This window comes from Podarcis gaigeae (genome assembly GCF_964106915.1).
Source record: "Podarcis gaigeae genome assembly, chromosome: 1".
In the NCBI taxonomy this organism is placed as follows: Eukaryota; Metazoa; Chordata; class Lepidosauria; order Squamata; family Lacertidae; genus Podarcis; species Podarcis gaigeae.
Window position 1 is genome coordinate 23,193,817 of NC_139678.1, and position 13,943 is coordinate 23,207,759.

The 13,943-nt window shown below is 42.3% G+C and overlaps 1 protein-coding gene across 1 annotated transcript in view; it reads left to right on the forward strand.

Annotated features, from left to right (window-relative positions):
* The window catches only part of CCDC88C (coiled-coil domain containing 88C), a 99,632-nt gene that overhangs the window by 82,423 nt on the left and 3,266 nt on the right, over window positions 1-13,943 (forward strand). Inside the window, exons 23-29 of the mRNA XM_083730410.1 lie at window positions 500-645; window positions 2,942-3,031; window positions 3,973-4,211; window positions 10,925-11,107; window positions 11,981-12,046; window positions 12,401-12,469; window positions 13,625-13,926. Of these exons, the coding sequence (XP_083586536.1) occupies window positions 500-645; window positions 2,942-3,031; window positions 3,973-4,211; window positions 10,925-11,107; window positions 11,981-12,046; window positions 12,401-12,469; window positions 13,625-13,926 (1,095 nt within the window). The remainder of the gene's footprint in view (window positions 1-499; window positions 646-2,941; window positions 3,032-3,972; window positions 4,212-10,924; window positions 11,108-11,980; window positions 12,047-12,400; window positions 12,470-13,624; window positions 13,927-13,943) is intronic.

The window sequence follows — 13,943 nt, forward strand, 5'->3', positions numbered from 1 at the left end:
TGCTGCCAAATCCTTAAAAAGTGAGATGGGTGGACTTGAGAACAGAATGGGGTTGGGGAGCTAACCTCTTCCATGCTTTCATCTTTTCCTGTCTCATAACTGTTACTTGTTTTTTTAGCTTCTTTATTCCAACAGGGACTCAGCTCCACAATGCACTTGAAAGCTTCCCCTGCCTTGCTTTGTTAGGGTTTCAGCATCATCCAAGCTGGATTATGCAGCCTGTCATGGCTAGTTTCACTCCCAGTTAAAATCAATGAATGCATGGCAATGAAAGCGAAAGGCCACCACAATATAAATGCAGCAAACAGCCAGTAATTTATTTGAGTGAGACATACTTATGCGTGTGCATCGTAGCAGTGGTTGGCACTCGGCTATCTGACGGCCAAAGTAGTTGGTAAGCTTTAGGGTACAAAGGACCTTTGGCTCGGTGCCGTTTTATTAATGGTGAATAGACAAGCGCAGGTAGAGGAACTTCACCTGTGATGTGTCTGTTGAATAGCTTCTGGCTCGCCTAAAAGGAAACTTGGAAGAAGAGAATCATCATCTCCTGAGTCAGATCCAGATGCTGAGTCAACAGAACCAAATGCTGCTGGAGCAGAACATGGAGAACAAGGAGCAATATCACGAGGAACAGAAGCAATATATGTAAGACTTCCCTCCCCGCTTATTTATCATGTTGTCCGTGAGACTGTTATCGAAGTGTGGCGATGAGGGTGCATGGAGACATCCAAGGGGATATCTGAATCCCTTGGGCCAGATTAGCACAGCCAAAAGTCAATTTTAAAAGCTTCTGAGCAACTGGGTGATCCCTTTACTCAGCTTTACACAGCTTACAGAGTATTGCATAGATCCCTGCTCCTGCATTTGAACAACCTGATGCTAGGGTGTGAAAGCAGATGCAAACTGCAGAGAGTTATTTCCTGAAAGCACTGTACTGACTGCAGTGTGAGTTACCACAGCTAGTTCAAGGTGTTGGTTTCATTTTTTTTTTTTAATAAAATTTTTATTAGGGTTTTTTACAGAATAGAGTACAAAGACAATAAACAACCTTACTTTTATCTCAACAGAGTTTCGTAACTTCTTTGGACTTCCTCGCATCTCCCACTGCCATTTTCATCATCATAAATTTTTTCCAAGCAATTTATCATCTTGTTTGCAAATTTTATAACCGCTTATTTAAATATAGTCCTCTGAAAATTTGTTTCTCTTAGTCTCGCTTTACATCCAATTCCAATCCGGTTTTGTGAAGGCCAATTATTTATGATCAAACATCCTACTTAACTTTCCACCAAATCACAATATTTTTGTAAATAAGTCTTGAATTTCCTCCAATCTTCTTCAACCCTCTCTTCTCCCAGGTTAGTTCAAGGTGTTGGTTTCAGTGTGCAAAGCCCTATTGGCCTGGGATGCCAAGTAGCTAGAAGATAAACCATCACAGACCTCAGTGGTTGGCAGGCAATGACCTATTGGTGCCATCATCACTGGGTGCTGGCTGTCTGGTGTGAACTTGTATCAGGGCCTTCTCAGTAGTGGCCTTTTGCTCATGGAATGCCCTCCCTGATGAGATGCACCTCTCCCCCTAATTATTAACATTTAGGCATTTAAAAAAAATGATAATAATCCTGTTCACCTAGGCATTCGATGGGTGAAAGATATTGACTTGTATCAAACTCTGCACAAATGGATTTCCACTCAGTGGGATTTCTCCTTCCTCTTCTCCTCTTGTGCACCCCCAAAACTTCTCTAAGGGCTCCCCAAACTCTCTGGAGCAGATTTTTATTTCTACAAGGCTTGCTTTTAATTGTTTTTTAAAAAGGGATCTTTTTGCCATCCTGGGTTTCTTTGGGTGGAATGGTGTGATTTATCATTATTATTTCCCAATATATAGTCCAACTGTGCAGGACACACTGATGCCAAGTAATTGGTTTAAGAAGTGCAAGATATAAATACTTAACTAGTGATGTTGCCAATTATCACAGATAATCTTCATGATGTGCTGCTTGTATTAGCCTCTATGTATAATTCAGATTTCCTCTGGACCATGAAGAGCAGCCTCCCAAGCTTTGTCTCAACCTGTGCCTGAAACTTTGGAAAGTTGCAAAAGCAATTTGCAACAAGACATGGAGGGAAATGAAGTCCTGAGACTTGCCTGGTGCACACAAGCCTTTAAGTGCACCTGAAACAGACTTCGGGAGGGTGTCCCCAAGTACTCTTGAATGAGTCATGGCAGGCAGCAGCTGGAGCAGCAGTCTTGTTTCATGCACTCATAGTGTATATAACAGGTTGATGACAACATGCATACATAAAGGTAGTTTTTGGGTTTCCTTTTAAGTGCCAAATGTGCTTACCTGTTATATGGCAGATTGAATGATGCACCTGGTAAGTTATGTAAAATTTGTTGGGACAAGCTGCAGGTATGAAGGGGTAAGGTTCTATTTCACGTGGTACTGGCTGATCCCTAAACTTTTAGCAGACATGGTAACAGCCCTCTACTATCCAGGCATCCAACTACGTTGTCCAGAGGCCCAGACATATTGTGTGGTCATTAAATCCTGCCATGAACTTGTCGTGATTGTATTGAACTGATTTTGACTTAATCTACCTAGGTAGTTTAGCTCACATGTTCCAAAAACAAAACAAAACCAGCACCTTTCCCTCCTCAAGGACTGCAAACATTTTAAAATCCTCCTTGTTTTCTTGTGCCTCAGCTTTTTGGTGGTGGTTGCCCTACCAACTAGACAGCTGACGTGCTTAATCATGAAGCTAATTACTTCTGTGTGATAGGTACTTTCTCAGAAGGGCTTTTCATCGCTCAAAATCCTGCCCTCGGGGACACGGGCTTTGTGAGAGTTGAATTATTAATTATACTCAATTCCTAGCAAGTAGAACCCTCTAAGTGCTCATGTGTTGTTTTTCCCCTGCCGCTTTGGTTTTTCAACAGTGACAAACTGAATGCATTAAGGCGACACAAAGAAAAACTGGAGGAGAAAATAATGGATCAGTATAAGTTTTATGATCCAGCTCCAAAAAAGTAAGTTTTCTCAAGCTTAAATGGCACACGGGCAGTTCTGTCCTAGGCAGAAAGATGCCTCTTAAGTGTGCGAGGGCAACTTGTATATGATGGCTTTGTGTTTGGAAAGGGAGCCACTTACTGACAGTTCTTGCAGTCTAGAAATTCTGTTTATTGAGGCGCGGGCATTTCCTCTTAGGGAAGAAATTGGGGTTGGGGGGTTGGTCACACCTTGCAGGTTTCATCGTGTGAGGGTGGGGGCATTTTTCAGCCCGAGGCTGCATGCCACTGATGAGTAGGGTCAGAAGCAAAAGTGAGTGAAGCTACAGATGCAACTCTTACTTTGTACAGTAAGCTACATTTGCCACACAAAAGCCAAAGATCTTTAGACACCACACAGACCACTTCTCTCCACCCTCCATTCAGGTCAGCAAGATACACAGTTCAAGAACATGCAACAGCCAGGCAAAAGCACTTGAGGAAGGTGCCAGTGATGGGTAGTGACCTGGAGTGAGTCCCAAGGGCTAGACAGAGGGGCCTAGAAGGCCACATTCAGCCTGTGGGATGAAGGTTCACCACCCCTGCTATATAAGGCTCATAGATAAGGGCAGTGGTGTCTGTATGTATCTCAGCAGTGAGCAATTAAAGTGTTAAGTCCCCATCTTTCTCCCAGAAGGGTTTTTAATGAATGGAATCTGAAAAGGTCCTCATAAGAGACAACAAATAAAAAAAAAGCATGGGGTGTTTGTTTATGTGAAAACTCCATGCAGGGTCTTTGCCCAGTGTTTGGTTTTTAAATCCTCTGGCAAAACGTGGCCCAACTTTTATTGAGTCGGGGAATGTCATCTTCCTGATGCCAAGGCAGTTTCGCAGTACTCTTTTATGGTGGAGAGAAAAGATAAGCATCGCACTGTGCTAAAAACACAAAACAAAATGATTGCTGCTCCTTCCCTCAATAATAGGAAAAACCACTGGATAGGAGCTAGAGCCTTGGTTAAACTCATGAAGCCAAAGAAAGAAACTACAAGAGAACGGTTGAAATCCTCCGTAGAGAGTCCTCCGTGGCACTCAGAAAGCACAGACACAGCTGGGTCACCATCGCCTTCACAGCTGCCCAAGCAGCAGGAGAATCTGGAGAGCACCTCCGCAGAGTCTGGCTCAGTGGAAGGCAGAGAGCAGAATAATGGACCTGTGGGGAAAGGTAGGTGGTGTTGTACTTAATGGATAGTTAATCAACTGCTGGTCTGTTGGTGCTGGCAAGGCTAGCTAGCTAAGAACAAATAAATAAAGGGTGCAATTCAGCCACAGCTGAGCATTTCTGAATGCCACTGAAATCAAGTGGGAAGTTAAGAGTGAAGCACATCTGTTTTTAGTGGGCTATTTTAAATGCATTTTCATGAGGAAGGGTAGACAAGGAGACCACCTTGTGGAGATGGTAGAAATCGAGAGAATAGTGATACCTTCTGGTTCCACAGAGGTGATAGTCTCTCACCTGTTTCATAGGCAACATGATAGGGGAGTGGGTGTTGTGCTGAGAAGGTAGGTTTGAACATGTTGTCGCTTTCCATTCACACATTCAGTAAACATGGGATTCCTCAATGGGGTCGCACCTACTGACCACTATCTCTGTACATTCAGTGGAAGGTTTCAAAAAGTGTGAGTATACCTGGATCTCTGTAGGTGCATAAAGCCTGTATGTGTGATTAGGAAATTCATTGGTACAGGGTTCCCAGTTGGAGGCAAGAATCTACAGAACATCTAGCTCCCTCTCACTTTTTGCTGAGAGAACCTAGAGGGATGGGGGAGGGCAGGATTTGAGGTTTAGGTGAAATGAATACCTCTTTATTCCCTGCCCCCCAATACACACACACAAATACACAACCAGCAGAAGCAGGAAAAAGTATGCAGAGCATACTTTCCCATTCTAGAATTATGAGTCCTTTGGGAAGTGGACTCCTTTAACTGCAAGCACAGATGGAGAATTATGTTGTACTGCCTGGTGTTCTTGGGTGCTCCATACAAAGTGAGGTTGGTTTTGCTGTTGCGGTTCATCACTCTGGAACTACCTCTGAAAATGAGTTTGTATTTATTTATACAGGGTTGCTAAACAGTTTTTTCTCGGGACTGAATGTTCATTTGCTTTTTAAGCACAGATTATATTGAGGTTGCAGCCACTGCTTATCAAACTTCTGAGTTGCAACAGGGGTCAGTATACTGCTGATAAACCATTTTCCAGTGTATTAAGCTCTGCCATTGAAGCCATGACTACTGTGAGTTGTGGATCCTCAACAATGCAGATACGGAACTCCCATCACCCCTGACCATTGGCCATGATGGCTGTGGTTCATGGGAGCTGGAGTCCAAACATGTCTGAAGAGCCACTGGTTCCCTACCCCTGTTCAATAAGGAGCAGAGTTTTTAGTTTGGGGACCTTTTTCCCACCAGATGTCAAAGAGAAAAACAACTACCAGACTTTTAGAAGACATCTGAAGGCAGCCCTATTTAGGGAAGCTTTTAATGTTTAATAGGTTATTGTATTTTAGTATTCTGTTGGAAGCCGCCCAGAGTGGCTGGGGAAACCCAGCCAGATGGGCGGGGTATATATTATTATTATTATTATTATTATTATTATTATTATTATTATTATTATTATCTTTTTCTGAAACTCCCTATTTGGAGGTTCATCAGGCACAGTCTGTTTTCTGGGGAGGGCAGTGTGAAACATTAAACCTTTTTACTGAGCTATCAGCACGTAGATGGAGCAAAGTTTTTCTTTTGCTGCTGTTTCTGTTTGAAGGTTTTGCTTATTCTGATACTGTGGTTTGGTTGTCCTGCCATTGCTGCTGCTAAACTAGACTTCTTTTCTAGTGGTTTTTCGATTATTATTATTTACTTCATCTTCAATTTTGTTCTTATTTTAAACTGCTTTGGGAGGCATTATGACTGAAAGATGGTTTATAGTAAATACATTTATTTTGAATTACTGAATACTAATAGTATTACTGTCACATGTCCTATTAGACATAGTAGTTCTCTGAATTTACCAGATTCTTCCAAATGTCTGGGTTTTTTAACGGCATCTCAATTCAACATGTTTTCTCAGTTGATTACGTGAGATCTATTAAGTACTGTTTCAAAATTAATGGATGGGGATTTATCACTTCGTGCTGTCCAAAATATATAAAGAATATATAAAGGTTCCTCCATATAGTGCAATTTACTATGACATTTTATGCACTCTGAAGGTGTGGCCCATCTCTTAACAGTAGAGGGAGTAATTAGGAAAGAAATGGTCGCACAGAAACAGAGTAAGAAAAGTGGGAAGGTAGTGATTTCAAGAGACACATGGTGTTGGTTGGTGCTTTTCATTTTATAACCAGCTGTTTGTCAGTAAGAAAGCAGAGTATGTTACACTAAAATGCAACTAATAATCATTGACTTAGAGGTAAAAGCAATTTTCAGGATTATTGGAAAAGGCTGGCATTTATTAAACAGCTGGAATAAAACATGAGCATTCAGTGAAATTCTTATGAAAACTTTTCACAACTTTTCTTTATGCTGTACAAATATTTTCTAAAGGAACTGTGTGTGTCACCCATGTGACATATTGGGAGAGATGGAAGGTGCATGATATTAACTAACTGAGACTTAATCCAGAAGAAGTTAGGCCTCAATTGTATTTGTAACTTGTGGAATTTAAGTGCTTAACCTTGTGCTAAAGTCCCATTGTGTTCAAATGTGCCTTACTTACTTTGCAATGTATACAAGTGTATGGGGGAAAATGATGTGAAATCTTAATGTAGACCTTAATTATAATGGTAAACGTGTGACCATAGTACACATGCTGGTTCACACAGCCCAGTTAGCCAAGTTATGGTTTATGAGGAACACAAAAATAATGTACAGGCTCCCAGCGAGGAGCTCATAACTACTTTACTTCTCCCCGGTTTCTCTCACTCTTGTACCATGCTGAACTAGGCCATGATTTGGCTTAGTGTGTTGTCTGTGCCTGGGCTTGTGGACTCACTAACCACAAGTTGCAGCCAGAGCTGAACCACAAGCCATTAATAGGCATGTCTCCTGGATCAAGAACCACTTAGATGCAGCTCATGAAATGGGGAATGCTCTGTGTCCTTTCTCAATAACAAATTCTGTAAGAGATGCTTATGCCCCCGAATGATTAAGAACTGCAGGCTTGGCCTGCAGTTACCCAGTGGTATTTCTAAACTGCAGTACAGTGGTACCTTGGTTCTCAAACCAAATACGTTCTGGAAATCTGTTCCAAAACCAAAGCATTCCAAAACCAAGGTGCACTTTCCCATAGAAAGCAATGCAAAATGAATTAATCCGTTCCAGACTTCTAAAAATAACCTCCAAAACAGTAATTTAACATGACTTTTACTATCTAACGAGACCATTGATCCACAAAATGAAAGCAGTAATCAATGTACTGTACTATAAAATAAATAAGATAGTATTGTAAATGATAAAAAATTTAAATTATTATTTTTTCTTACCTGCACTGATAATAGTCATTGTTTGGATTGCGGGGGGTGGGGAGGGGGACTTTTACCCATTTCCACAGTCACACAATCAATCAATCAATCAATCAATCAGTAGCTGAACTGGGTTCCACACAGAAAAGCCTCAAAAACACAAAATATATAGCAAAAACAAAAGCGCCAAACGTAAGCCATTCCAGAAGTCCGTTTGACTTCTCAAATGTTCAAAAACCAAGGTGCAGCTTCTGATTGGTGCAGGTGCCTTGGAAACAATAGCCGACAGCCACATTGGTTTCCGAAAAACGTTCAAAAATCGGAACATTTACTTCTGGGTTTTCGGCGTTTGAGAACCAAGGTACCACTGTACAGAGAAAAACAGCAGATGTGTCTATTGCATGTGTGATTTTACTATGTATGTATAATCGTAGATACTATTAGCTGTGGCTGCACCATTTTCTCATCTAATCCCTCACCTGATTTAGTAGTTGCTGTAGAATAAATAATTGGTCCTTTTTCATGTTTAGCTAGTCTCTTGGTTGTTTGAAGTACATTTTAGTTATTTCTGTTACTTTTTTTTCTTCCTTTCTTCTTCCTTTTGGGATCTCTGGGTGATAACACTTAGCTGCTCAACGCAAAAAGATTCCCTTTTTGAGAAGCACAAGCAAGCCCAAAGAAAAGTCTCCATCGAATCATCCGTCTCTCTCTAACCGCTTCCGGTTCTGGCCGCCTTCTGACATCCCATCCTCTCCTAATGAGCCACTTTCTTTCTCGGAAACGGGAGATCTCTAACACCTTCTCTTATCATTTATTTTCAATGCATTTCTGAATAGATATATATACCAGACTTATAACTTCTCTACATACACAAATTATAGATGTTCAGCATATCATTGACACAAACTAAATCCAAGCTCAGATCAAGTCAACATGGACTACATTTCCCCCTCAGTAAGATGAAGAATCTTTTATTGCACAATCTGGATCGTTTCTTCACTAGAGTACACTCTCAAGGACACACAGTGCCCATTTCTTTACAGGTGATGGTGCACATCTTAAGTAAGTGGGTTTGCTGCGTGCTTCACTTGTGTGCCTCATGTCCTGTCCAAATGCGGAGATGAACTGCTGTCGCTGTGTTGCCAATGATGCATCCTCTTTAACTGCCTTTGCATATTCTGTGTTAAAGATTCCTTTTATCTAACAGACCCTTTGCAGCACTCACCCCTTCCCGATAGGCTGTTTGTCTGTTCTCTGATAATATTGCAATGTAGACATCAAAGTATAGACTTAAAGGTAAGGTAAAGGTACCCCTGCCCGTACGGGCCAGTCTTGCCAGACTCTGGGGTTGGTGCGCCCATCTCACTCAAGAGGCCAGGGGCCAGCGCTGTCCGGAGACACTTCCGGGTCACGTGGCCAGCGTGACATCGCTGCTCTGGCAAGCCAGAGCCGCACACGGAAACGCCGTTTACCTTCCCGCTAGTAAGCGGTCCCTATTTATCTACTTGCACCCAGGGGTGCTTTCGAACTGCTAGGTTGGCAGGCGCTGGGACCGAACGACGGGAGCGCACCCCGCCGCAGGGATTCGAACCGCCGACCTTTCGATCGGCAAGCCCTAGGCGCTGAGGTTTTACCCACAGCGCCACCTGTGTCCCTAAAGTATAGACTTAACCATAGGCAAAGGTAGCTGAATGTTATGATACTTTAGCGCAGGCATTGCCAGTGTGGAAAAACCTACAGATCTTTGCTGAGCTCCCATCACTCTGCACCAGCACTCAGGAAGAAGGATAGAAACTGTAGCCCAGCAAAATGGGGCAAGCACCATGTCAGCTACTCCTGCCATAACCTAGTCCTCTCATTTTTAGAAAGTGCAAAATACTACTATCCTCAAAACGTCCAATTTTGTAGTGAAGAAATGCCATTGCGTTTTGTCTCATTTTTACATTTTAAAAAAATTGTCCAAAGCAAGAGGTGGGTGATTTAAAAATGTTTGTTAAGTAAGAGCAACTGTTCTGAGAGAGCTGACCCTAAATAGGATGTGCATCACAGCAGAATCAAATCAAATTTTATTAAACGGTCACAGACCAGATTGACTCGTACAGCTAGTCAGCGAAACATAACACCGGAAAAAACAAAGGACAATTTCAATACAAATTAGGCCATAACTACAATTTAAAATTGGACAACATGAATAAAATTAAGTATTTGCCTTCACCTGCATGTTGACATTGGGAAGCTCTTGTTTTCTGCGCCTGATAGCGGCTGCACAGAATTTAGCAACATTGATCGTGATTACAGGAACCTTAATCACAGCAGAATGTGCAGCATAAGTCACTTTTGTATTGCAACAAATGTCCGTCCTTTTTTTACATGTAGATGACTAGAAGGCAGCATTATAAATCAGCCCTAAGGTTGCTTTTCCTCTTACTTCCCAAGTTCCATGAGCTTCTAGAGTGTGGGACACATCAGATTTGCTGCCAGTATTATGATGGCATTTTCATATTTCCATTGCACCATAGCCTTACGCACAGCTTCCAGGCACTATTCTCAGGCTTACTTTGCAATTTTTAACTCACCTGTGTCTTTTGTGCTAATTTAATTTGTCGCTGTTGTTTGTTGTCTATGCCAGCCATTTGTTACTTGCGCCTTATCCTATTCATTTTTCAGGAATTCAATGATATCATTTGCAGAGAATTACTCTGGAAAACAATTGTAACATGCACTTCTTGGGCATTTGAATGTATCCAAGACCCTTATTATTTAATGAATACTAATTCACTTTTACAAGTAAATAATTTTGGCGTTCAGTACTCCAATGGGCCATTTAAATTTATAACCAAGTATCCCAGCCTAACTAAGACCATATTCAAACTATTGTGTTGAAAAATGAATTATTCCCTGAAGGAACACTAGGAACAATATGTTGCATAGGGCATCAAACATTAATTACCTTTTTTATTGTAATGCTAAAGGGAAAAGGCATTTGTGAGACCTGATCCTATTCTTGAAATAGATCCCTCTAGGTTCATTGGGGCTTACTCCCAAGTAAGGGTTAATAGCTTTCCAGCCTTAGAGGATTTTCAGTGCTCTCACCCCATCCAGTGTTTGTGTGTGGCCCTTCCTTCGCCATAATATCTATAAAACATTCTCCCTGCTACTCAGGACACTCATTAGGTTCTCCCTGAGCTAGCATCCTCTTGGAAAACTGAATGCAAATATAACCTGATAATAAACTTCAGTGATACAGCTTGCATAATCAGCGCATCTTTTGTGCCACTGTTTTTGTGCCTGCTTGCTGCATTTACAGGGCGGTGGGTGGGTAAATTTGTGCCTAGTTTTGGTGTGCTTTATTCTCTCTCTCTCTCTCTCTCTCTCTCTCTCTCTCTTTCTCTCTTCTGCCTTTCCTACTCAATATTAGTGGATTCAAAGCCGAAGAGAAATTCTCATTATGGAGGCAGCAGTGACCACATTGAAAGTGCAACGGACTCCGCTCTTAAGCAGTGCTATGTGGAGCCAAGTTGCAGGACTTACTCTGCCTCAGCTGCCTACCTGGCTGCTCCTGGTTCTACCTCCACCTCTAGACAACAAAACAGACCCAAAGGTATGTGCCATGGCTGACTTGACTTCAGGTTAGCAATGGGGGCCTTGGCTTTAGGGAGGTTCAGCAAACACTTTCCAAGTTCAAACGAATAAAAAGCCTCAATGTGCAGGCATTGCTTCATTTACCACCTCCCCTTTCATAGAACTGGCTTTGCTGCATAAGTCCTCATGTGTTAACACTAGAGAATTGTGTACATCATTTGTGGGGGGGGGGGGGAGAAGAAGATAGAGGAAACAAGTAAAAAAACACACCCCAAAACCAATTTGGCCTTTATTGTGGCAGAAACCTTTAAGGGTGTAGACGTGTGGTGGTTGGACAGTACATTTTACAGGAATGCTGTTTGTAAGTATGTCACATGTTCTACCGTTGGCTTTAAAATCACATGTTCTACGTCACGTGTTCTACAGTTGGCGTTAAAATTGAAAACAGGTTTGTGCCATGGAATATGGGACTTAGTTCCTCTGCTCCTCCCAATGTGTATCTTCAGTAATTTGCCACCTTTGGGGCACTTTGCAGCTGAAACATTGGCCCTTGCACATTATTGGTGCTGCACGGAAGAGAATAGATTTTTGGAGACCGTATATTGGGAAGCATCCCTTGCTAAGTCTGGAGAGTTCCAGGCAGCCCCTTTTCTCCATGCTTCCAGCCTAGCCCTCCCTAGTGTGGTCTTCACTCCCATGACCAGACCTAGCATTTGCACCTAGTTCAGACATGACAGGTTGCATTAGACGCCTGTTTATGCAACGCACCTTCACATCTCCCTGTATTGACCTATACCATTTCGAAAGTTAAATAACATGGCTGGACATGTCTGCTGGTTTTGTTCATCTCTGTTGAACATTACGTTCTGATATCTTGCATTCTTCTATCCAGGCCATAATTCAGAGGGTGACCTGTATGAAAACTTCCTTGAGGTAGAGCTTTCAAGCAGGCAGCACAGTAAGTGATTAGTCGTTCCCCCTTTGTCATTGATCCTCAACACTAAACACCGTTCAGGGAGGAAGGGTGTCCCCAGACCTCTGTACGTGCCTTTTTGGGGTGAGGAGGCTGAAATGGGAGGTGGGGAAAACCCAATTCCATGAGCAAAGTTCCATTCACAGTTCTTAGGATGCAAGGCATTATCACTGGAAAGAATTTGTTGTTGTCGCTGCTGCCGCATGATTTCTCGGAGCACCGTGAGAGACTTTTCTGGTCTCCAGTGAGTGGAAATGTTGACTTCTTTTCTTCCTAATTTGATGCTACTCGGGAGGTGGGACTCACCTTAGGCTCTCATGTGCCTCTTCTCCCTTCCAGTATCAAGGCCGAACAGCTTAGAGAACAGTGAAAATGCATCCTCCAGCAGCTCCCCTCTGAACTTCAAAGGTAAGATATATTCACAGATATATGGTGGATTGCGTCCTGGCATAGTCACCTAAAAGCTGCACTGGAATTCCAATGCATAAAGTTTTAATTTCATAGGGTAATGCCCTCTTATTAAAATGGGATGGATTGATAGAGGACAAAGGCTAATATTCATGATGAATATATTACCTCTATTATCCAAGGCCATATCCATATGAATACTAGTGGCTGGGAATTAAGAGGGGGAAGAGTTTTGTTGTACTCATGTCCTGTTTGGCCACAGTGGGAGCAGAATGCTGGAACAGTTCGGTGTTTGGCCTGATATAAGCAGGCCTTTTCTCATGATCACATTACTAATTGTGCTGTTGGTTGGTGTGTTTATCAGATTTATAGATGGCTTAATAATAACAACAAATCTAAATGGCTTACATAAAATACAGGTGTGTTTAACATGGGTGGTTTTAAATCAGTGCTTCATCATCATCTGTTGATTTCTAGGACACCTTTTTCAGAAAACTAACCCAAGTCCAAATGTTGTTTTATAATTAAAAATACATACCGTATATTAGAAGCAATTGTAAATAATGATATCCATATATAAGTACAAAAGAATAAATCCACACAACGTTATATGAAACATTACAAATAAACTAACCTGGTTTTGGGAACATATGGCCAAGCGTGTCTCTTATTCTTTGGTATGGACGCTTTGGAGGGGACACAGGTGGCATTGTGGTCTAAATCATTTAGCCTCTTCGGCTTGCTGGTTGGAAGGTCAGCAGTTTGAATCCGCACGACAAGGTGAGCTCCCATTGCTCTAGCCCAGCTTCTGCCAACCTAGGAGTTCAAAAGCACACCAGTGCAAGTAGATAAATAGGTAACGCTGCGGTGGGAAGGTAAATGGCATTTCCGTGTGCCCTGGCTTCCATCACAGTGTTCCGTTGCACCAGAAGCGGTTTAGTCATGCTGGCCACATGACCCAGAAAGCTCTCTGTGGACAAACACTGGCTTCCTCAGCCTGAAAGCGAGATGAGCGCTGCAATCCCATAGTCGCCTTTGACTGGACTTAACTGCCCAGGGGTCCTTCATCTTTGGGTGGTGCTCAAAGAAAGCTTCTTCACAGAGTGAAAGGGAAACAAGATGGTAACTTTGATATGTCTTAATCTCCTGGCACAGGTTCTTTTGACCGTATTCATGGCAGATCAGAGAGTCTCAGTAGTGAAGACACAGTGCTGACTAAAGACACACCTGGCTCACCTAGAGATGGCCTTTTTTGTCCTACCTCTTCTGCTCCTGGGGGCTCAAACACTAAGCACAATGCCTCCCTTACCAGGAACTCTGCGTTTTCGTATGATATATCTCAGAAAAGTAACCCAGCCCATGCACAGTCTGCTAGGCATAGACCTTCTTCTCCGGGCAGCGAGTTGGTGACTTTGGAAGAATTTCTGAAAGAAAGCCACAGATCAACGCCACTTAATGTAAGCACCCAGAACTC